This window comes from Protobothrops mucrosquamatus, unplaced genomic scaffold, assembly GCF_001527695.2.
Source record: "Protobothrops mucrosquamatus isolate PMUCROS unplaced genomic scaffold, P.Mucros_1.0 scaffold61, whole genome shotgun sequence".
NCBI lineage: Eukaryota > Metazoa > Chordata > Lepidosauria > Squamata > Viperidae > Protobothrops > Protobothrops mucrosquamatus.
Genome location: NW_015386440.1, coordinates 2,076,055 through 2,102,348, shown reverse-complemented (window position 1 = coordinate 2,102,348; position 26,294 = coordinate 2,076,055). Strand labels below are relative to the sequence as shown.

The 26,294-nt window shown below is 38.7% G+C and overlaps 1 protein-coding gene across 3 annotated transcripts in view; it reads right to left on the bottom strand.

Moving 5' to 3' along the window:
* NRP1 (neuropilin 1) overlaps window positions 1–14,837 on the bottom strand; it is a 134,611-nt gene extending 119,774 nt beyond the window's left edge. For all 3 annotated transcript variants that reach the window (XM_029283358.1, XM_029283359.1, XM_015812022.1), the window contains exons 1-2: window positions 14,700–14,837; window positions 11,390–11,564 (exon numbers count right to left, since the gene is read on the bottom strand). In XM_029283358.1, coding sequence (XP_029139191.1) covers window positions 11,390–11,564; window positions 14,700–14,766 — 242 coding nt within the window. In that variant the 5' untranslated portion in view covers window positions 14,767–14,837. The remainder of the gene's footprint in view (window positions 1–11,389; window positions 11,565–14,699) is intronic.
* Window positions 14,838–26,294: the final 11,457 nt, after the last annotated feature.

The window sequence follows — 26,294 nt, the reverse complement described above, 5'->3', positions numbered from 1 at the left end:
GAATAAAAGTTTGTAGGATGATGATAGAGTTCCCAAGAGCTGTATGAGAATATCAAGAAACAAACAAACAAACAACTCAGTAATTTGGAAGATATGCTGACTGGGCAAAGAAATTTTTGTGCCATATATATTGCTAAATGAGTAGCCAAGCCATATATAAGTAGTGATCAATTTACAACCCTTTGCTTAGTGACAGTTTTAAGTTGCAATGGCACTGAAAAAACGACTGATGACTGTTTTTCACATATATGACCATTGCAACATTCCCATGGCCACAGGATCAAATTTGGATGCTTGACAACTGGAATATATTTATGGCAGTTGCAGTATCCTGGAGTCATGTGACTGTGATCTCCTGACAAGCAAAGGGGAAGCCAGATTCACTTAACAGCTCTACTACTAACTTAATAACTGCAATAATTCACTTAACAACTGTGGCAAGAAAGGTTGTAAAATGGGGTGAAATACACTTAAGATATTGGTATCATTAATATCTGATGTTGAATAAATGTGTCTGTTGTGACAAGGGCAAACATAATTTAAAAACACATTTAACTGAGCAATTCACTGAAGAGCCATGACAAAAAGGTTGTAAAATCAGGCATATCAACAGAATATTTGGTCCCAATTGTGGTCCTATGTTGAGGACTACCTGCACTGAATTTTCCCAGTGGATTGGGGGATTTTCTGCCATTCCTCTTGCAAATCCTCTCAAGCTCAGTCAGATTGGATGGCGACTGTCAGTGGACAGCCATTTTCATGTCCCTCCAGAAATGTTCAATAGGGTCAGGGTTCTAGCTGGGTCACTCTAGGACATTCACAGAATTGTCCCTAAACCACTCCTATGTTGTCTTGGTTTTGTGTTTAGGATTGTTGTCATGTTAGAAAGTGAACTTTCGGCCCAGTCTGAAGTACTGAGCTCTGTGGAACAAGTTTTCATTGAGGATATTCCTGTACTTTGATCCATTCAGCTTTCCCTCAGCCCTGACCAATCTGCCAGTCCCTACTGCTTCACTGTGGGATGATATTGGGCAGGTGATGAGCAGTGTCCTCCAGACATAATGTTTAGAATTGAGCCAAACAGTTCAGTTTCATCAGATCAGAGAATCTTGTTCTTCACAGTCTGAGAGTCCTTCAGGTGTTTTTTTTTGTGTTTTTTTTGCAAATTCCAAGCAGGCTTTCATGTGGTTTGCACTGAGGGCAGGCTTCCTTCCAGCCATTTGGCTATAAAACCCAAATCGATGGAGAGCGGCAGTGAGGGTTGTCGTTCTGGAACAGCTTGAAGCAGCTGTCTCAGAGAAGAGGGGATCAACCTATTCTCCAAAGCACCTGACAGCAGGACAAGAAATAATGGGTGGAAAATTATTAAAGAGGGATCCAATGTAGAATTAAGGATAAATTTCCTGGTAGTGAGAAGAATCAGTGCCTCCAGAACTTGTGTGTGCTCCATCACTGGAGATTTTCAAGAAGAGATTGGATGATTTGTCCAAAATGGTTTCCTACTCAAACAGTTGAACTAAAACACCTCCAAGGCCTTTTCCAACTCTGTTATTCTATGTTCTAAGGTTAAGTCAAATGAGGTCATATGATGTCTCACTTAATGGTTGCAATGCTTAACAATGAATTTTCCAGTCCCAATGGTGCTAATAAATTGAGGATTACTTGTACAATATAATTGCCAGTTTTTTCAATGTCAGAGGCATAAGACAATCATGTCAAAGTTAAAATATCTTTACAAACACTTGTCTATAAAAGACAAAAATGATTCCTATGAGACAAAATGATTTCTATGAAACAAGGGCAAATATTTTATGTTCTTTATAATAAGCCTTTAGCACAAAGAGAGAAGGCATACTTGGGGAAAAAATATACTACTACAATGCACTAAATGTTCTGAGAAAGTAGCTAAAGATGGAATTCCTGAAAATTAGGAATCTCAAATTAGAATCTCAAATTTTCCTAAATACCTCATGAGATAGTATAAAGATCTGGAAAAAAAGAAATAAGTCCTTGCATGATAAAATGTGGGCTGTCTGTTACTTCCATCAAGTCTCATCTACTATGCTACCTTCTACATGATAATCTTTTAACTATTAAAATGCTCAGTTCCCTAACCATCCTGGATCCTCTTCTTTGGGCATAGTTCAGATTCTCAATATTCTTCAAATTAAATGTCCAGAACATGCAGTATAATTAATTTGAATGGTGCAGAATATAGTGAAACTATTATTTCTTTTGATGTGAGTGAGCATCATGCTTTTGTTAATTCAGTTGAAATTACACAATTGGCTCACATGGAGTTTATTATACATGAAGAAAGCCTTCCCTAATCTTATGCTGCCAGTTGTATTGGACCAATTCTCAGGAATTCCATCTTTAACTACTTTTCCAGAACATCTAGTGCACTTTAGTAATATACTTCCCCCCCCCCACAACCATATCTTCCATACTATGCCTTACCAACCTTCCGGCTTTGTGCTAACGGCTTATAGTATGTCTGTTTTGTTTCATATAAATAATTTTAAACAAGGTTCCCACTGTACAGTATTCTATTGTATCTTAAATCTGTTTTCTATAATATTGTTTATTCCTCCTAGTTTTGTGTTTTTTTGCAAATATGATAACCCTTCTTCATATGAAAATCATATATAAAAATATTGGATCAAACACCCCTACAACAGAGACCTATAGCATCCAATTTGAGACCGCCCAACAGGTTGATTAATGAACACACACTGAGTATGGTTGTTTAACCAGCTGTTATATATCATATAGACACGTCAAAAGACATTATATCAACTCTGTTACTATCATCAGCCAAACTTTAATTTCATCACAACATGAAATCAGGTTTGTTTGACAAGACCTATTTTTTTAAAAAATCAGGTTGACTGGCATTAATTACATTTTGTGTACTACATATAAATTGGAGTAGTGGTAAATAAATGGCAAGGACAGGGCAACCAGACAGCACTATACAGATTGCCTGATGAGTTGGGCTCATTCCAACTATGTGTTGAATATAGCTAAATGTACAGCCCAGATTCAATTTGTAAAATGAGAGATGAAGGAATTCAAACTAATCTGTTATTCATGCTCTCTCCTGGGTAACCTGTCAGATCAGCCCTGTTTTAATATGGTAAAAATGTCCTCTAAAAAGAAATGTATGATGCTGTTGTTGGTGATGAACCTATAGTTCTAAGAAACATGTTGCTTTTGGGATATTTTCTTGTGGCCAAAGTCTAATTTAAAAAACATCCTCCAAGCAAGCTGTTCAGATTTCTGACAAGAAGACCTGTCCCTTGTTTGGTAGCTGCTATATGAGCAAGAAAGAGAATGAATAAGAACTAAGAATAAGAGTGTTAGATCAGAAAAAGAGATTTTAGAAAGAGGTAATGGAAAGAGCCAACTACTTTTGGCTCTGATTCCACACATGCATGTTAGCTTCAAAATTACTCCAAGGAAAAGTAGATAAAAAGAAGCATGTATATCCTTGTATCTTAAATTGGCAAACATCAACAATACAGATTAGGTCTTCATCAATCAATGTTTCAACTATGTTTTACAGACTTGTTTGGAAAGTTTTTAGTATTCTGGCTGAATAATTTGGTGATTTACAATGGAGGCTGAAAAAAGAATAAACAAATGTTGGAATTCATTTTCAGTCTGGTTAAATTGTAAATCAGAAAAGGATTATTGATTCATCACAACTATCTGTGCCAACCTTTATAATATTTCCTCTGATTCCATTATGTCTGAAAGCCCACCTTGTTTTATCAGTTTTAGATTTTTTCCCCAGACTGATTTATGGCAAAATTATGTTATCCATACTCCTGCTCAACAGTAAATGATATTGAGTGGATTTCCGGTTCAGAATTCTAAGTGCAGCATCTGTTTTAGATTTTTGACCCATCTACATATATATACAGGCATATTTTATAATAGCTAATTTTAAAGCGCTATAATTGATTACAATCCTTGTATAGTTTTAATCTCTGCTATGTAACTTATCCTTGTTAAAACCGATTTAAGGAACAATTAACTGTTGGGCTTTTCCTGTTATACTTCCAATATTTCCAAAACCCAATTTGAACTGATGTGGCGATATGGCATGTAAACTCAGTAATTGTCAAACAAAAGAGCTTTTCTTTTGCGAATTTAAGCTATGGTCAGTTAAACAAGCTCAATATTAATAACTTTTGTGATACTACCTATAAAACAATAGTGTTAACAGTGGAACAGAATGAATAGTTTGTTTGCAAAAACCCCACTGTTTGACTTCCTCTAACTATCCCATTCTACTTTGTAAAACTTTGTTGTCTGAAACTTCACATCCACTTCACTTTTCTTAATGTTTTTAACCTAGTGTCTGTGAAATTTTTATTGCTCCCTAGTTGATGACATCTGATCTGAATGTAACCACACACCTCTAAGCTCAGCAGCATTTGTCACAAACCATTATAAATTATCATGCTGATAGTTTGCATTGCTGGGAAACCGGAAGACTTCCATAAATTCAAATGCCTGTGAATCAGTGACATTCTTGTTTACTATTTAGATACAAAGTTTTAAAGAATAAAGTTTTAAAAGAATATATACTGTATAATTAAAGTATTAGAGCAAACAAATCCTACAGAATTTGTAGTTACAGAATTGCACCCCCAAAATATTTGCAATAGGCACAAACATGAAAACATAAGCATTGAAAATATTTTCTTCTATTCATTACAACTACATTTGCTCTTGTTCTTTATAAACAATACTAATGAAATGCATTAAATGAATCAATACAAAAATATATATTATACCATCTTAAGACCAAATTTCAAACGTGAAAATAAATATGCCACAAACATGACAATATTGAATTCCATTCACGTGCATTGTTTTTTAATAATATTTCATTATAATACTGCACGCAGTGCTTATGTTTTTAAGGTTTAGAGTTTGCTTTAGAGGTCTGTGGATTACAACAATTTTCAGAACATTCCTGCAATTATTTTCTTATTTCCAACAGTTCTTCTTTCCTTGATTTATAGTTTCCCTTCACCCTATAACAGCAATCCCTATGAGATAAGTTAGGCTAAGAAAGGGCAACTAGTTGAAACTTATCTTGGAAGCTTCCATGATTGATGGCAGATTTGAAGTGGAGCACCCTGATCTGAATTCATCACCTCAACCATTACACCATGCTGATTCTCTATAAAACGACAACAATAGCTTTCTACTCACAAAGGCAACAATAAACATAGCAGTTTTCCGCATAAAAATGGCATGATGGAAACTTTCACAAGATCTTTAAAATTACACGCTACCCAAAGAATATCCTAAGGAAGAGCAAAAGAAAAAAAAATGAAATGTAGTTATGAAAGTGTAACGTTAAAACACCCCAAATATAACCAAGCCACTCAATCTGATATCTGCTGTTCTAGGGGTCTGTGCTAGGGGGCAGGGCAGGATGGGCGGAGATTAGAAAAAGATGTCAAGATGTTGGCAGCGATGGTGCTTTGATGTCATGGCCACCATTTTGACTTTTAAAAATCTTCCTGAGGATGCCTCTATCACTGCTCTAAAACCTGCCTGTTCAGGTGGTTCTTAAGTTATGACAATTATGGAGGCTGCTCATTATAGATGTAATAGTTGCAAAATGGGTGGGTAACTTTAACATTTTTGTGGCAGTCAATAAATGAGTGATGTAGTCATAAGTGCACGATTGTTAAATAATTTCATGGTCACTAAGTGAATCCACTGTTTGCTATGGCTGGGCACTGTTGAAAACCAGAAGTGCCATCATAAAACCATCATAAAATGGCATTATGTGATTGTGGGATCAGGCAGGCGGATCTCAAAATAGCCCTGTAGCCAAGTGCCTAAAATGAGATCACATGACCAAGGGGGAAGGGTGATGATGTCAGAACTTTGGATCCACGTCATAAATTCCATTTTTTGGGTAGGCTGTAACTAAGCAAATGGTTAAAGTTAAGGACTATCAGTCTGTGATCTCAGAGTCCTCAAGCATTTAGTTTTAAATAAGGATGACAAGATGAAGGTAAGGCATTTGAGTTTAAATGTTTTAGGGAGCAATTTGACAAGCTTTCCTCCCCATTTGTAATTAAAACTTCAAAGGGAAGTTTAGCATTTGGAGAAACAGAGTTTGCATTTTGAAAATTCACAAGATATTGGAGCAGCTTCATTTTTTTTCCTTTTGTACTTTTGAAATGCTGCTTAGCTTTTTAAATAGCAGAGGTTTCTTCCCTTCTCCATTTCTAGAAAGTCAGTGTGGTCCTGTAACTTCTCAATTAACTGCTTGTACTGTAAGGAGACAAATCCCTTGGAGAACGACCCTTGGGAAATACGGGGCAACTCCAATTGTACAAATCAGGGCATCATTGAGAAATAAAAGTGAAGATGTAGAGGATACTGTTGAGAGAAGGACTGCAGCCTATTAGGCCTTAGGCGTCTCTGGGCGGAGAAGGAGAAAGGCTGGATAAGAAGCAAGAAAAAGATAAAACATAAAGGGAGACTTGCAGAAAGCCTGCTAGGCCCAAACGAGGCTAGAGAAAAAGAAAGAAATCCAGATACAAATTCCTGGAGACATGAAAGCAGCTTAAAGGGAGGAAAAGAGAATTGCATAAAGTGAGATGATTAAGGAGACAACAGAAGCAGCAAACGCAGCAACACCCTGATTGTTACTGAAGCCAGACTGTAATAAAAACAAGAGAATTGTTTAGTCTCAGTTGGGCTGTCCCCTGTGTTTGTTTGCTCAGACACAGGCAGGGCTATAGCTGCTCTTAGAGAGCTTCAATGTGACAATTGTTATCACCTTCCAATGTCTCCATAACTGTTATTAAGGGGCAAATGCAATTAACATTTAACAATAAACACAAACCTCTTATTTGCACTTCTTTCATCAAAAGCAGTAATTTGTTATCTCTGGTTTGAGGTTACATATATATATATATATATATATATATATATATATATATATATATATATATATATATATATATATATATATATATATATTCATGTGTAAGAGTGTGGGGCTTTTGAAGCTAAAACATCAACTGCTTTGATTGCAATATTATATATTTTATCTATACAGCTGTGATAATAAACGAAAACCTAGAATTGGAGAATAATAGGTTGCTTAATGCTAAAAAACCAAGACTTTTTGACAACTGCACTAATATAGTATCTCACTACCTAGAATCTGGCAAAACAAATAGCAATTTCTGAAAAATGTGAGGCTCTTTGCGGTTTTGAACAGAGTTTTTAAAATTTCCTGTGAAAGAGAAGAATTCTGCTTTGACAAATTTGCTCCTTTGACACAAATCTCTTCAATTGAGTTTAATTGTCGTAATGTAAAAGTCAAAGGGTCAGTATTTAAAACAGAACACAAAATAACACAGGAAGCATTTAAGTTGTACAATGAAAGGCCGATTTAAGTAGGTCTGCCTACAAAGCTTTTGGCTGTAAAATTACCTATCTTTGCCTGACAACAAAACTGCCCAATTAGAGTGGAGTTAAAAAAAAGACACTAATTAGGTTTCAAAACATGCACTAAAGGGAGCAAATATTCTGCAGAAAGGAAGAAATGCATTATGCCCATGGGTGCAATACACCTAGACCAAGCCAAGTTTGTTAACTTTTTACCTCTATAGGATGGTCATAGAGTGCTATAATATAGCATCTCATTAACTGTACTGTTACACTGCCATCCAGCAGCTTTTCTAAATAAATACTAAATTATTTATATTACATTAATGTATATTTCTTCTTTGAATTGCAGAAAAAAGAAGAGCGGCTTTAAACATTTCTTTAAAAATCTCATTCTAAAATCTCCCCAATTGTCACATTTAGCAACTATGACTCCATTGATCTTTAGAAATCCATACAAGTAGTTCTCGTTTTATGACCGCTCATTTTAACAACAGTTTGAAATTATGTCAACCTTCAAAAAAGCCACATATGACTTTTAATTCACATTTATCCCCATTGCAACACAGTCTTTGTCATGTGATTGCCATTTGGAAACCGTCAACTGATTTATATGTATGATTGGTCACAGCATCCTGTGATTACATTATCACAATTTGTGACTTTTTTGCTGGTTTCCAGTAAAAAACATCACTGGGGAAGCTGGATTTACTTAATGACTGCATGATTTGCTAAATGGCCATGGTGACTTATGATTGCTGTAAAAATGTTATTAAAATCAGGTCAAGTCTTGTGGTGACTTGACTTACAACTGCAATGACTTACGATGGAAATTCTGGTCCCACTTGTTTGGCAGATTCAAGCTCCTTTTCATCAGCCTTAGATCATCAAGGTGTTTTCTCTCCTGCCTGCCAAATACCCTAAACAAGTAGCCTTATTTTACAGTTCCTGCTCACTAATCATTCAATCACTTACCTGTGTCAGGCGATGCAATCTGCTCATTAGTTAGGGCCAGCCATAGAGATTTTGCTTCCAGGGGCAACCTATATAGAGTATTCCTCCCACACAAGTGTTCTTTATTTATTACACTTAAAATGCCACCAAATCAGAAATACTCAAGGTGCCTTATGTTAAAAACTCAATAGAAACATACAATCAGAATGCAGAAGCTATAAAAATGAAACGATGCTATGAGGAAATACATAAAACATCAGTTTGGCCATCAACAGCCTTCATCAGTCATCACTTGGCAGGATCACAAAACTTCTTGGCTCATGTTCTGTTTAAAAAGCCAGGTTTTCCAGTCATTCTTGATCAGGAAAAACCAAAGTTATAGAATAGGCGGTACCTGGCTCAACAGTAGTAATTGAGAGAGAATCTAGGTATCTTCATAAGGATGAACCAGCAGTGGATGACCCAGGAATGTGCTGCAGTTGCCAAAAAAGCCAATGTAATCCTAGGCTGCATCAACAAAGGTATAGCATCTAGATCACGAAAAGTGATAATACAGTTTTATACCCCACTAATGAGGCCACACATGGAAGGCTGAAGATCCTAGAAAATGTAAAAAGGCTGAGATCCTAGAAAATGTACAGTGAAGAGCAATAAAAATGATAAGGGATCTGGAGACTAAACCAAATGAGGAACACTTAAGGAAAGTAGGTATAATTAGGGGTAACATGATAGCTGCCTTTCAGTACTTGAGGAGCTGTCACAGAGAAAGGGGGATTGATTTGTTCTCCAAAGCACCAGAGGGCAGGACAAAAAGTAATGGGTGGAAATCATTAAAGAAAGATCCAACCTAGAACTAAGGAGAAATTTACTGGCAGTGAGAACAATTAATCAGTGGAATGAATAGCTCACCTCCTGGAGTTGCGGGTGCTGCATCACTGGAGATTTTAAAAAATAGACTGGATGGCCAATTGACCTGGTTAGTATAAGGTTTCCTGCCTTGAGCAGGGGATTGGACTTGAATATCTCTGAGCTCCCATTCCAGCCCTATAATTCTACATTCTATCTTATGAAAAATGATATTCCAGATTCCAGGAGTGGCAACAGAGAAGGCACATCTCTGGGAACCCTCAACCCTTCTTTAATGGAAGAGATGTGGAATATGCCCATCCTGTCTCATCTTACAGGACAAAGATAATTGGAGAAAAGAAGAGCCATTGTGTAGATATAAATGACAACCAGCATCTTTAATTTCACCTGGAAACTCTCTGAAAACTGGTGTGGATTGCAGAGCATAGGTGTCACATGCAGAGCACATTGTGATGTGTCACGGAACTGCATTCTGGATAAGTTGTATTTTCCAAGTCAAGAGTGGACCCATGTATAGCAGAGTGTATTATAAAGAAGCTCACAAAGCATTGGTCAATGCAAAATAAGGGTATCTCTTCCCTTCCCCGTGTTTAAAATACAAGACAACCATGTTAGCTGTCCCTTCAGAACACACAACATTTACTCCTCGAGGCCACAGCCTCACTTTGTCTAAAAGTGAGGCTATTAATAGCAGGATAATTAATACTAATTGTTTCCTTATTTAATCACTTTATCCAGCAATGATTTTGAATCTGTTCCTCTAATTTTGTAACAAAAGCAACAGAAACAGTCCCTAGTCAGAAAAAGGGTCTGGCTTATCTTTCATCCCATTTGCACAATGGAAGTATTATTAATTTATGACATAGGGTCTTTTGACGATTACCAAGACTCACAGCTTCAATTGGCTCACATTCTATCTTACAGGAAGAACTTGAGCGTATTCACACATGGAATTCCACATCATTTATAACAAAACCTCTATGAGCAGCCTATGAGCCTCCAATTTCTGCTCAACTACAATGTTAGCACCTCTTATACTGACTATGTGGGTTATGGCTGCTAGGAACATCCAACAACATCTGGAAGCTAATGGTTCACCACTTTTTACATATAAACCCAGAGGGCAAATTAGTTCTCAAGTCTTCTCTGATGGACTACATTTTTATATAAAGAACACATATTCCCACACTGAAAATGAAAAGTGCCTACTTTCAGCAGATGGTGTGAGAGTATTGCTTAAATAAATTATTTCATACTGATCTCAGAATTAATGCTACTTTAGATCATTTCATGTATTTATTATTACATTTACATTATGCTGTTTCTCTAAAGTGCAACTGTGTGATTATCTTAATTTTCTTCACAACAAGAAAACTGAAATACTAGCCCAAAGTCACCTACTGAGCCTCCGTAATAAAGAGTGACCTAACCAGTGAAACACCTTAATCATAACTAAATTTTCATTAGATATTAGTGCTATAAAGCATTTTATACATTACATTGTATAAACTATATACTTATTAGTATAATTGTCAAATTCTCAGCTAACTCAGCAATTCATATTGAAAAATATTTTTGTTAATCAATATACTTTTCTTGAAGGTTTACCAATATTTTCTAATTACAATAAGGGAAATCTCTAAAATACATATACAGAAATACAGGCTTCTTCCACTCTCTTATAAATATGATCACTGCCATCAAAAGAACAAAAAATGAATTACAATTAGTCAATAAGGTGAGCTTGTTTTTTAAAAAAGCATCAAGACTGTGTTTTTCTTTTCATAATTATAACATTTTTTAAAAAATGAGCAATTGCCTTTTTCCCTTTGCAAGTTTCAGAAGAAATAACTGCTAATTGGTCCAAGGTCCCAACAAAATAAGCAGATAGATTCTAAGATTATAACTACGACAGTGCCTACTATGGTATGAAATGTGCATTTGCTTTTATATCCGTAGCACAAACACATGGTCCAATCTGAAGTCACATCTCCAAGAAATGAATTTTGCACACATAATTTCACACTTATAAGCTGTTTCAACTCCCCACCCCCTGAGGAAGACATCATGAATGTCTTTTGTCCACTAGATGGTGCTGTGGTTCCCCGTACAGACCGGTTTTACTTACTTGCATTCTCTGTCCTCTAAATCAAAGTGTGGGTTGAAGTTGATCATAATCCTCTGGTGAGGTTGAGGAGCCTGAATCAACCATTCACATTTTTGACTTGGATGATAACTATTAGGATAGCCAGGAGAGGTGAGATATCCAGGCTCTAAAATTTTTATGTTTTCACCACATCGATCTGCAATTAAAACACACAAAACATTCATGTGTTATATAGAAATCACATCATTTGATTAACCCATCTTATAAATAACAGGCCATTCGGGTACTTCAGCTCAAGTCAACTCAGGCTAATATATTTCCTTTCCCATAGCTTGTACAACTATTTATGCAGTTGTTTATAGATTTTTTCCCCCTCTGTAAAGAAAATAAACAGCTGAATCAACTTCATCTTCTTTCAGGCCATCATTTTTTTAAAAATACAAATTGGGTAGCTTTACCAAATATCTTTTACCCAAATTAAGCTTTTGTTACTTAATAGCTACAGTATAGAAAATACTAACAGGGCCGAATAGTAGTATACCTTAATTATAGATTATGTAGCTACAATGGTATTATATATCAAATTTTACACAGGGAGCAACTTGAAGGGACACTGTGCCTGGCTGCCTTTAGTGTTAGCTTTCTGATAATGAGCCTGTTCTTTGTCATTAGACAATCTGGCTTGTTTACAGCATCCCTTCCTTTCTGGTTTATCATAAATCTAAGCAATTCGAACTTATCTGTGCTCCAGAGGTCCAGACTACTCAGCAACAAAGCACATTGTTAAAGCAGTAAAGGTTTACTTAGCTCCATTACGGAAGTTTCCCCCACCTATGCTGCTTGGGGAGCAGATAAGGGTTAGCAAAGCAGAAAGGAAAAGAAAACAAACTTTAGTTCCAATTACAAAATTCTTGCCTTCCCCAGTCCTCCAAATCTCATGAGTTGTTCTTGAGTAAAAGTGTTCTGACTCACAACTCTATGTTAGGATTAACTACAATTTACAGAATTATAAAGATGGAAGAAAAGACAACTCGTGAACCTCTAGTGTAAATAATGCCACTGTTGCTTGTGAGTCTGCGCTAATTAATTTTAAAAATTATGGACTGCTAATCTAGTGCAATGATATCGATATCCCACTAACATCACAGAACCAAGCATATGCAGCTTGCAATGCGTAACATTTTCCCAGGAATGGCATATGGAGGTTGGAATCCTGCTTCTAAGAGAAATCTGGTGATACGAACATGGTTATCAATAGTTCTTAACATGGAATTATTGATGTGCAGAATTTTATTAGAGAAAACTGGGTCAGTTTGAAAACAAGAGTACATAAAATGCATCAACTACAGCAATTATGGGAAACATCTGCCATAAATTAGAAGAGAACAAGATGGTTTATTTCCTTCAACAAATTATGATTTTTGAGTTGGTGGTATGTTCCTATTTATCCCTGCTTTGGCAGTCTGCATAGCCTGTTTCTTCCCTGAGAACAAAAGATATTGTCATTAGGAGTTCAAAATGAGCAGCCAATGATATTCCTCTGCAAACCTTTTTGCATGTGACCTGAGAGACAATCTGGCATGATTTGCCATCTGTAGCACACTTAGGAAGAAAACTATCCCGCTTCATTAAGTCTTCTCTAATACTAGGCAAACAACATGGCAGAATCTGAAATCTGTGAAATGGCTGAAATAAACCAGTGAATTACTTGACAGAGTCACTCCAGGAAATATTTAGTGGACTAACTACCAATAACACTTTAATCGCTATCTCCTGGGAAAGTGATAATATAATAAGCTAATGTGGGCCGTTAAGACTCTCTGGCTCTGTGAAATCTCTCTCTTACTTGATTAAGAGAAGCAGTTTCTAATGACTTTGGACCATTAGCTCTAAATAGGGTTAATGAATTAATTTAGCAGACACTTGAATTGGGCAGAGGGAGATCTGGCATTGGTGGATCTGTTGAATTGTTGCAGATCCAAAGAACTGCGATGACTTCAGTGGGGCTAAAAATATTTTGCCCCCAATTGCTCAGACTCAATGGTAGCATTGTAGTGTCTTCCTAGATTCAGCTCATCCAAGAACTTTACTTGATGGCACGAAGGCATTTAGTACATCTCACTTTTAATGATTCTCTTCTGATTTATACATATCAGTTAAATTCAGTACTAGTTATGAATCACTGAAGATGCACAGCCTGAACCTGTAATCCCTGCAAAGGAAGACTTGAGTTTGAAAGAGAAGGTCTAGTTCCAAAACATCACTGAAACTGAATCACGATTTCCAATGTACAAATACTTCCCTGCAAACTGATTCCCAGATCCTACTAGAATGTTTCTGAAGAAGCAGATAAGAGAACTTGTTGAGTTGCTTTGACCAAATTAGTTAACTTCCTCAGACCATATTGGAAAAAGATTAATTTCCCTCATAACATGTGATTTAAATCTGTTCCTGTAAGACACACACACTACACGCAGTCGCTTATTAAAACAATATACCACCCGAAGTACAGTGGAGGATGTCCCTCTTTTAATTACTTTGATTGAAATCCTAGTCAAGCTGAGAAGTTAATATTTAGTAATTAGCTAATAACTGCTCAGACTTGGTTCTGAGAGGAAAAACCCAGGTGATTTCCCCACTCCATGCATGCAAGTTAAATGCCAGCCACTCCTAAAGTAAGAACATTTTAAAGAATGCATAATATAATGAGATATTCCAGATGCCTGACCACTATTGTGCCAGAAACCCTTGTTGTTTTGAGGCTGCTGCTATCAAGCATTGCCTCAAGGCCAGATACAAAGACTATTTGAGGGAATTCTTTCTTAGAACTGTTGCCTCTGAAGGAGAATACTTTATATTCCTTGCACTGACAGACAAGCCATTTTTCATTTCATAAGAACAAATGAGGGAAATTTTATCTGCATGGTTAGCAAAGATGGTTATATAGTTATATACCCGTACCTCCCTTAGCTTTCACTTCCTCAGAAACAATACTTGCGTATTGAAATACTCATCTGTTTAATTTTTCTGGAGAATCTTGTGCAACTGCCAAGGGAAGGAAACATTAAAATGATTGGCTATTATGTGAGAGCCGTATGCCCAGTGTTACATATTGCATTAGAGTATGGAGCCAAAAAGGAAGGGCTGACAGACTAAGTGTGTTGATTAGGTGTAATTCTCAATGAATACCCAGCATATCCGTCAACCTTTCCTGCTAGCCAATACAGTTAAAACTGTTTCGTGGTTGGTTGGCTTATCATCTCAAGCAAAGGGACTTCCAACTTGCAGATAGCAAACTGGATGCACCTGAAAGTGATCTTCAGTCACTTACCACTCTTCAAAGCTCTGCCAAGGGCAACTAGGAGGGCTGCACAGTGCAAAAGTAGACCCCAGGCCATCTTCTGCTTTGGATACAGGAGGTCTGAACAAAGGGAACAAGATTATCCTATCTCTCCGCGGAGTTCCTCTCAGATCTTAAATCCTTCTTCAGCACGGGCAGTTCAAAAGAAACAGAAAACTGATTCAGCTGAAAACAACTGTAGTAGTAGCACCAGAAGTCTTGTCGGTTGCAGTAGGCGCTCTCTCTCTCTCTCTTTTTTTCTCTCTCTCGACTATCTCCTTAAGTCTCCCGCATCCTGTCATTTAGCTCTGCTTTCCTGTGCTTTTTCCCACACTGAATCCATTTCCAGGAGATACTGTCCTTGCCATGTTCAAATAGAGGTTAACATGGGGGGGGGGGGGGGGGAGCCAACAGCGGAAAAACTAACAAGGAAGTCGCACCAGCGGCACAGATGGACGAAATGCGCGGAAATCCTCACCGCTTTTTTCTCCTAAGCCGGTTGCACAACTCTCCCAGGGAAAGGCTCAGCAGGGCGCCTGCCTATAGCACGGAAGGAAGAATGGAAAGCAGTTGGTAAGGCAAGAGGCGACTTTCCCCCCAACTTCTCTTCCCCTCCCTCTTGCCCTCTTCACCTCCCGATCGTCTCGCCAGACGCGGAAGGAGGGGCGCAAGACCTTCCACCCTGGTGATTCCCTCGAAGGGAGGCGGCTCTGCCCTCGGGGAGCTCGAGACGCGCCCAGTGCCCAGACCCGGCGCTCGCTCGCTCGCGACTGACCTGACGCCTCGTGCGCCCTGCTAACGCGGCGGGGGCTTGCAGTCCCAAAGCCCCTCGGCTATGGGACGCCGCCTCTGCCTGCGCTGATCCAAGCGGCTGGCAGCGGCGGTGGGAACGCGGGCAGAAATGCCAAGCGGTTCCTTCCTGCAGCCTAAGGAGAAGAAGCTCAAATCAGTGGCAGTAAGAGAGGACCCGACGCTATTTCCAAAGCTCCGAGTCCCCACCCCTTCCCCGCCCCCACGTCCCCCCCCCGAAACAAGGATCCACATTCACCAAAGCCCCTAAATCCACTCGAAGGGTGAATGGGTGGAAGATCGAGAAAGGGGTGGAGAGGCTTGGAGACAGAGGGAGGGACCGACGGACGCACGAAGCCAGAGCAAGAGGAGGCGGGCAGGAATGAGCCGGCGACGAGGAGCCGCCTTCTCCTGCTCCGCTATTTGACCGCCTCCGAAGAAGCGAGGGTCTTCGCGCAGCAGGTAAGCGAAGTGAGGCTGACACGGCTTGAAGCGGCCGTCTGAAGACGCGAGTAACCCGCTCCCAGATTTCGCCTTGGCTGACTTCCGTCATCCTAACACGCCCACCTACTCTGCCAGCCGGTCACCCCTCGCGGGTATTTCAGGGCATCCCTGTGGCCCTTTGGTGGACCCTTACACCCTCCTAGTGTAAGATGGCTACTCAGTGCACACAGAAAAAAGTCCGGGCCAGCTATGGGGTGTATGCAGCTTCGCACCCTCAATTTCCCCGCGGCTTTCCAAAGGTGTCAAAGCGGCCCTTTACCTGAAGGAGCTGACCGTCTCTTCCCCTTAGCCCCGCTTCCTCCGTGGTTAAGAGTGCGCAAGATCGGCTCTAGTGCAGCGTCTTCAAGACTCTCGCCATCCTGTAGATCTTTGGCGCCCGTCTGGCTCTCACCAACGGATGCGCTGCCTCCTGCCAGCCACTCAGAGCTCAGTGCGCCCCACCGCGACCTCGACGATCGCGGGCATTAACAGCCTGGCCTCAAGCTTGTGCGCTGTTGCGCTTTGTCCTCCTTCCACTTTTCCCTTCTGTCAAGCCCAGTTCAGCTGGATCCGCCCCTAGGTTACGCCTCTAGTTTTGACCCCGAGCCTGAAAGCGCACAGCCTGTTCGCAGCCTCGCCAATTGCGCGCTCGTAGTTCTCTCCCCCCTCCCCCCCCACCAAATCCCCGGGGCAGAAGCTTTGTACTCTGAGGGAAGAGCCGCCGCCTACACCTTGTACGTTGGCAATTCTCCAGCACCTCACACCTGCTTCAGGTTTGTTCCCTTAGTCCCTCCTCCGCCTCCTAACTCACCGGCGGCGCCTTATGGCCCGCGGGGATCGGGCGTGTTCTGCCAACGGACCCCTCCTCCGATGCTCGCCACTGAGCGCTTCCCTCCGCTCGCCCACTTCGTGGCTGCTTCCCTCTCGCTCCTTCAAATAATCGCGAATATCGCCCGCGATGGCAACTGAGGTGGCGGATCACTGTGGAGGGTGCGCGCGTGTAAATCTGTTTGTGTCAGCATAAACGGCAAGGATAAGACGATAAGACACTGCACACATTTTTCTTTCCCCCTCCCCTCTCACACACACACTCCTGGTGGGCTCTGCGGAGAGAAATGCCACACATTTCCTTAGCGCTTCCTCAGTTAGGGAAGGGCAGCGCCCAGGCGGATGGAAGAATGAAAGTTGAAACAATAAAACAATAAACAATGTGAAACAATAAAAAGGTAAACCTGACCAGCCCTGGCAATTATTCTCAATTGAAAAGAAATACTTGTGATTGAAAGAAAAGGTCTAGATCGAAGACATTACTGTAGATCTGGAGAGAAACACCGAGGAAGATCATAGGGAGGAAGATCAGAGGGCGTGCCGCCTTGCCTCCCTGCTAAGCTGGAAGGAGGGAGCTGATGGAGGTGGTGATGGATGCCAATGGCAGTACAATGACTCCAGAACAGTGTTTCTCAACCTTGATAATTAAAATATGTGGACTTCAACTCTTGGGAAATTCTGGAAGGTGCAATCCACACATCTTAAAAGTTGCCAAACACTGAGAAACACTACTATGGAGTTTCATCTTGGCTTGGTAGCAAGTTCATGTAAAAGAAGAAAGAGAAAATACAGAACTGAGAGTGAGACCATCACATCTAAAAGCAGAACAGCCACTTGCCCTAAAGGATTAGAACACCATAATAGTGAAATTAGGGAGTCCAGGCTGCTGATTCCCAGAATGTCTAAGTCGCCCATGGCACACCTAGCCATAAATCTTCCATCAGCCCAACTAGTACTGCATGTATCCAGCAAAAGGTGACGGGATCAAACTTTTGGCTTTTTTTTTCAGGGCCAATGACTGCTTTTGACTGACAATTCCTGTTTGTTGTGTTGCAACATGAGGAAAGTAAGGGAATGAGAGAACAGATCTAGCTGGAGCTACAGAAGTGCAGCTGATACACATTTCCTGGCTGAAGAGTCTCCTATAAGATCCACCAAGTCTAGCATCCAAAATCAATCTGTGTCAGTGAATGCTCGGCTCAGAATCAGGAAGTTAATTTGTTGTTGGTTGCTTTCTTGCCCAGAATCAACAAGTTAAGGAAAGCATGCAAGCACGGCTCCTACAATTCTTTCCAGGTCAATTTGCAGCAAAGGCTATAGGAAGTGTCTGTATTTGGTTCTGTGTGGGAGATATGTGTTGCACCTGTGTTTATGTATGGGTATGTTTATGCTCTCCCTTGTCTTGAATTGATCTGCACTTGTATGTGCAGATGAAAACAGATGGACTGCATAGATTTCATTTTGGGGCATGTGACCGGAAGGAAGCCATTCTAATATCATTCTGAACCCTAATCAATTGCATCTTCCATAAGAATTCACTGGGGGATGTTTTTTCCTGGAATTATTTTCTTTTTCACAATTGGACCACTTTTAAACCCCAAATTTCTTTTGCTGGTTTCTTCCATCATATCAAATTTGGCTCCTTTTAGTTTCAGTTTTGGAGAGCTATCCTGCTGATGGACACCCAGACTGACAACAAAGTCCTGAGCCTCTTTACATAATTCCTTTTCAAACTTCTGTCTGATTGAAATGATTTTTTTTTAAAAAAACAAAGTTTCTACTAGAGGCTCTGCAAAGTGTATTAATGTCATAAAACTAACAAAACTGAAGTACATGTATATTAATGCATTTACTTTATTTAATTTAGAATTAACTTAGGGTTAGGAGTAGGATGAAACTTTGTGTAATTGTGGCAGATGAGGGTTTTTTTCTGATTTTTAAGTCTTAAATTTAGGATTCTTTTCCTTTTGAACAACTACAACACTTCCTTTGAATATTTTTTTCTCTGGATGGCATTTTTTGTGAGTGTCAGTGAGCACTAACCAGGTACCACCAAACTGCAATCAGTAATAATCTTATTTATCAATCAAATAGTAATATTTGGCAGTAATTGTGGCTCTGGAAGTAATATTGGCTATTGCAGCTTTACTTTATCCCCACTGAACACTTATTAAAGAGAAAAAAAAGGCTAAAAGTAAATAAATAGAAGATTTTTTTCCCCTCTATGAAAAAAGAACAAAAAACCATAATGGAGCATTTGATCCAGACAAACCCAACTATTGGACAGAATTCTTAGTAGGGAAAGAAAAAAAATCTCCCTTAAGTAACATGTGATGATAAAGATGGAATTACAGTACAATCCCCTACATCAGGGGTGTCAAACTCGCAATGTCACTGACGTGTTGCGACGTATCGTGACTTTTTTTCCACTGCTGGCAATGGGGTGGGCGTGGTTTTGGCATGACACATCCGGCCTGTGGGCTGCCAGTTTGACACCCCTGTCTTACATCCTTCTGAACAATATTGCTGACATATAGTGAATGAGGGACAAATATATTAGTACAGGTCACAAAAAGTATGCCTTTTTTATCAGCCAATTCTGTACAGTCAATGGTGTATCTGGAATATATCATTTTCTAGACTAGTTAAAGCATTAATATCTGTCCATACACACCAAGTTGTAAATTGGTTTGAAATAATTTTCAAACAGTTGTTACAGTTGGCAGATCAGACAACGAAACTACAAACGTTTTTCGTTTGTGTGTGGTAACCATATGGATCCTATAGTTCATTTCCTTTCTGAGTACAATCTTAAACTCAGCACATCTGAAGATGCTCATAGACACTTTCTCATTTAGAGAAGATCCTGTCCCTGACGTCCAAGAAAACTGTACACAATCAAATACTCACCTCATTGACTCTCAGCCCATTATACTGTGAGCTGTGCTAGCTCAATACCATTATCTTGTCAGCCTTTTCCACTATCTTCAACTGTATTCTCAGAGCTCATCCATGTCAAATTTGGCACCAGAGTCAGACAAAATGGTAGACTCTATTCCAGCTTTATCTTACTCTTCATCTCTAGCCAATCCCTAAGCGTATCTTATGTAATACTTATACATTTACTGGACTAAGAGTAATGCATATTTTATAACTAGTGCATCAAGTTCTTTCTTTGTTTTCCTTAAATGACATTCGTATAAGTTAGCAGTGGGTTAACACACTGTGAAAATCTAGCTATTAACATGCTTCATAATACAAACCAATGAGTTGAATCTTTCCTCGTAATTGCTAAATTAGCACTCTCTGCAGCTTATTCCTGAGAAAACATAGGCAAGGTTAAAGCTGTGCATTGCATATTTAAAGTAATTTTGGGAAATATGTGTGCTAAAGAGCAACAGAGGCTTATTGTAAGTGTGGCTTTGCTTAGTGAGCAAACATCTGGAAAATAAGTCGCTGGTATTAAAAAGTTATACCTATCATACAAAAATCGTGGTTTCCTTCTTTTGTTAATTTCGTTCTATCTCATTATCTCTAGGAAGCCAAGGGACAATAAATTAGAACTCGTCTGTACTTTGTTAATAATTTTTTCCTTGGTTTTGCAAAACAATATTGTAGTTTTCTTAATAGTTTGTATGTTTTAATGCTTTGCATATTCTACAAAATAGCTGTAACTATTACAATACTTATGATGAATGACACACCCTCCATTCTAGTCATTTTGATTAACAATCCATGGACTCCATTCTAATATATTGAGAGAGAGAAAAAATGTTCCCATTTTCATGAGATTCTAAATACTTAACCTATGATATCTGCTGTAGTCAGTCGACAATGGATAATCAGTTACTTCCATGAATACAAAGTTCACAAAATAATGAAAGCTAAAACTTGAGTTTCAGAAGTCCAATGTAGTCCTGCTATTGTCAGTGAATTAATATATATTGTATAGGTATTACCATCACCATCATTCTTGGTAAAGTTAACTGACACATTATTAACAGTCCGAGTTTTACATTTTTTATACTGAATAATGCACTGGTCCTTTGACATACATTTTTGATGAACACAAGTCAAGTAGCCCCATGACATGCCAATAACAAAGAGCTTTTTCCTTTTAATACCTTACTTTATGACTCTTTTTGCCCATCAAGACACAGCTAGTATCATCAATAGTCAATGGAAAGTCTTCTAGTAGTTCAAACGTCAGTCAATGGAAAGTCAGTGAATGAGAGAAACTGTGAGTAAGATCATAAATAATAGTCTTTTCTGTTTGCGCAAGCCATTCCCCACTGCTACTAATACTTAATGATGTAATTTGTTGCCATAAGTAGACACTAAATTGATTTTTAAAATCTCTTTAAATATTTAATGATGATTGCTTTTAATTTTTTCCCATCTCTGTCTACCTTTTTGACATGTCTTGCCTACCTTTTGAATGTGGTCCCACAAACGTCACAACAAAAGTCAAATAGCATCTTAGATTGAAAAAGAACTTTGGGGTAAATAAATTTAAATAGACTATCTTTGAATCAATATGCTGATTATTAAATAGCAATCTCATGGAAAACTATATATAAAAATACAGTTTTTTGGAATGTATCAATAGATTAAATATGCCCTTTTTCTAACTTTTCTTGTATCAACTTGCACAAGTGAATTGGAATTCTAATCTGTATCAGTAACCTAACAGAAGCACATTATATTCTGTTGGGTGTACTTGCATTTTGGACAACTTGGATGAATTCTGTTTTGAGTTTCGAGACTGTTATTTTGGTTCAGATATTGTCTGGTTTGATTTTTATGTTTACAATACTCTTTTGAAAATTATTCTCTCCTTATTATTATTCTCTGATTATAAACCTACTTCCTGGAAACTTTAATTTCTTAAAGTCTTAAAAACAAATGCCCTAAGTTATGTTGTGTAATGTAAAACTGCAGATGAAAGCAAAATATTTTATCAGTTAAACAATGTGTTTAAATACATTTGATGTTTACTCTTTTTATAAATTTCCACAAGCTAAGAATAAAATAATTTCAAAAACAAGCTTGGCAAATGATTAATCATAACAACCTTACTTATTTGATGCTATTTTAGAATAAAAATAAAATAAATGAAAATAAACTAAAGACACTTGCATTGGAAGGTTATGCAGTATGTTATTATAAAAGAATAGATAGCTCTTGGATCTTATGAGCCACAAATATATTCACTGAGTCTTGAGTAGAAAATCCTTGGTTACTGTAGTGCCCAGCATATTATTATTATTAGCTGCATTTGAAGCAAGGAGAACTTGGCAATGGAGGATCTGCCACAGCTATCAACATCTATATCTCTAGCATCTAAAGCTGCTAAAGCTGCTGTGGAGTGAAGAAGGTGATGCAACAGTTGGCATCCTATCAATTGCAGGGTACTTATGGATTTGTAGCTGGCTGACCGGCCATATTCAGCTTGTAGTTCTCAATGGAACTGCATCTACATGGAGGGAAGTGTGTAGTGGGTGCCCCAGGGCTCTGTTCTGGGCCCAGTGTTCTTCAACATAATAATAATAATAATAATAATAATAATAATAATAATAATAATAATAATAATAATAATAATAATAATAATAATAATAATAATAATAATAATAATAATAAAGTTGGAAGGGACCTTGGAGGGGATAGATGGGGAACTCATCAAATTTGCAGTCGACACCAAGTTGGCAGGAATAGCCAACACTCCAGAAGATAGGCTTAAAATACAGAAGGATCTTGACAGATTTGAACATTGGGCGCTATCTAACAAAATGAAATTCAATGGTGAAAAAAGTAAGTTTCTACATTTAGGCAAGAAAAACCAAATACACAGTAGCAACTGTGAGTGGGATCTCAGAGTCTTAGTGGACACTTAAATATGAGCCAGCAGTGTGCTGCAGCTGCCAAAAAGGCCAACACAGTGCTAGGCTGCATTAACAGAGGGATAGAATCAAGATCACGTGAAGTATTAATACCACTTTACAATGCCTTGGTAAGACCACACTTGGAATACTGCATCCAGTTTTGGTCACTACGATGTAAAAAAGATGTTGAGACTCTAAAAAGAGTACAGAGAAGAGCAACAAAGATGATTAGGGGACTGGAGGCTAAAACATATAAGGAACGGTTGCTGGAATTGGGTATGTCTAGTTTAACGAAGAGAAGGACGAGGGGGGACATGATAGCAGTGTTCCAATATCTCAGGGTCTGCCATAAAGAAGAGGGAGTCAGGCTATTTTCCAAAGCACTTAAAGGCAGGACAAGAAGCAATGGATGGAAACTAACGAAAGAGAGAAGCAACCTAGAATTAAGGAGAAACTCCCTGACAGTTAAACAATTAATCAGTGGAACAACTTGCCTCCAGAAGCTGTGAATGCTCCAACACTGGAAATCTTTAAGAAGAGATTGGACAGCCATTTGTCTGAAATGGTATAGGGTTTCCTGCCTGAGCAGGGGGTTGGACTAGATCACTTCCAATGTGCCTTCCAACTTTATTATTATTATTATTATTATTATTATTATTATTATTATTATTATTATTATTATTATTATTATTATTATTATTATTATTATTATTATTATTATTATTATTATTATTATTATTATTATTATTATTATTTTTATAGTGTGCTCCTTGCAATATCAATATTGTGATGATATAAAACCTACCCTTAATGCTTGTGTGACATTATAGAATTATAGGACTGGAAAGGAACTTGAAGGTCTTCTAGTCCAATTTCCTGTCCAAGGCAGAATCCTTATACTTCCTGGTCAAATGTTTGTCCAATCTTTTCTTGAAAACCTCCAATAATGGAAACCCCACAACTCAAAGAGACAAACTGTCCCATTGATTAATTGTTGTTAATGTCAGGAAATTTCTTCTTAGTTCTAAGTTGGATCTCTTGTTAATGAGCTTCCACCCATTGCTTCTTGTCCTGCCCTCAGGTGCTACGGAGAATAAATCAATGCCCTCTTTCCAGAGACAGCTCTTCAAGAATCAGATCTTTCCTAAGCCTTCTGTTCATTAGGCTAAACATACCTAGTTCCCATAGCCATTCATTGTATGATTTAGCCCCTAGACACCTTATCATCTTTGACAACAAGACCCCTTATCACCATTATATTATAGGTAGTGTAAAATAGTAGTAAGGAAAAGACCATTAGGTTTGAAATGATTGTTTGGGCCATGAAGTCTAAAGACTTAATCTTGTTGTTGTTGTTAGTTGCGAAGTTGTGTCCAACCCATCGCGACCCCATGGACAACGTTCCTCCAGGCCTTCCTGTCCTCTACCATCTTCTGAGTCCATTTAAGGTCACACCTATTGCTTCAGTGACTCCATCCAGCCACCTCATTCTCTTCTATTGCCCTCAATCTTTCCCAGCATTAGCCCCTTCTCCAGTGAGTCCTTCCTTCTCATTAGGTGGCCAAAGTATTTGAGTTTCAACTTCAGGATCTGGCCTTCTAAAGAGCAATCGGGGTTGAACTCTTCTAGGACTAACCAGTTTGAACGCCTTGCAGTTCAAGGGACTTGCAGGAGTCTTCTCCAGCATCATAGTTCAAAAGCCTCAATTTTTTTGTCACTCAGCCTTTCTTATGGTCCAACTTTCCCATCCATACATTGCAACTGGGAAAACCATGGCCTTGACTATACGCACTTTTGTTGGCATGGTGATGTCTCTGCTTTTTAGTATGCTGTCTAGATTTGTCATGGCTTTCCTCCCCAGGAGCAAGCGTCTTTTAATTTCTTGGCTGCTGTCTCCATCTGCGGTGATCTTGGAGCCCAGGAAAATAAAATCTGTCACTACCTCCATTTCTTCCCCATCTATTTGCCAGGAATTGAGATGGCCGGATGCCATGATTTTGGTTTTCTTAATATTGAGTTTCAAGCCAACATTTTCACTCTCCTTCTTCACCCGCATCAAGAGGCTCTTTAGTTCCTCTTCACTTTCTGCCATTAGAGTGGTATCATCTGCATATCTTAGGTTGTTGATATTTCTCCCAGCAATCTTAATTCCAACTTTTGATTTATCTAGCCCTGCCTTTCTCATGATGTGCTCTGCATATAAGTTAAATAGGCAGGGCGACAGTATACAGCCTTGCCGGACTCCTTTCTCAATTTTGAACCAATCAGTGGTTCCATGTCCAGTTCTCATTGTTGCTTCTTGACCCGCATATAGGTTTCTCAAGAGACACATAAGATGGTCTGGTACTCCCATCTCTTTAAGAACTTGCCACAATTTGTTGTGATCCACACAATCAAAGGCTTTAGCATAGTCAATGAAGCAGAAATAGATGTTTTTCTGGAACTCCTTAGCTTTCTCCATGAGCCAGCGTATGTGGGCAATTTGATTTTAATCTTAACTTTAAGACTTAATCTTTAATAGGTATCCAAATTAAAGTATCTCCCATGCAAGGTTGCATGACCTTGTTGAACATATTAAGTGAAAGAGGATCTGCTTTCTCTATAGGTAAATCAGATCTACTTCTCTGATTCCTAACTTTCAAGAAACAGTCTTGCTGACATTTAATCCATTATTATGTCCTCTGGTATGATGGAGAACAAATCTTGGCCCTCTGTGAACAGAAGGTTGAAGATATTTATAGAAATGTGTAACTATTCCTGAGAATGGGAATCTAGCCTCAGGAAGAAGTAGTGAAGCACATTTCATAGCTGTAACAGAATGAATTTGCAGGAAATATTTTATAAGAGTAGGCAAAGCCTAGCTCCTAGCTAATTGTATCCTACCAGGGGTATGCAGGGAAGAAAGGCAGAAGAGAGTGATGTCATATTAGCAATCTCCTAGATATAGAGCAGGCAGAGTTAACCAGTGCTTTTTTTGTAAAAAAGTAAGGTGCAGGAACTCACACACTTCATACAACCCGCCTTGCCTACCCTACAAGGTTCCATCCAAAAAAGGTGCCAGAACTCCGTTCTGGACGTTCTATGAGAAAAAAAGCACTGGAGTTAACTATCTATATACCCTAGTCTCCTGTTGTGGTCCATAGATTATGAGATGCTAAATAGTGCCACTGCTTTTCGCCTTTGACTCTTCATAGCTACTTTTACTTATATGAAAAGTGCTGTCACTCAGTATAATAATAATAATAATAATAATAATAATAATAATAATAATAATAATAATAATAATGATGATGATGATGATGATGATGATGATGATGATGATGTTGGAAGGGACCTTGGAGGTCACCTAGTCCAACCCCCTGCTCAGGCAGGAAACCCTATACCATTTCGGACAAATGGCTGTCCAGTTTCTTCTTAAAAACTTCCAGTATTGGAGCATTCACCGCTTCTGGAGGCAGGTTGTTCCACTGGTTAATTGTTCTAACTGTCAGGAAGTTTCTCCTTAGTTCTAGGTTGCTTCTCTCCCTGATTAGTTTCCATCCGTTGCTTCTTGTACTGCCTTCAGGCACTTTGGAGAATAGCTTGACTCCCTCTTCTTTGTGGC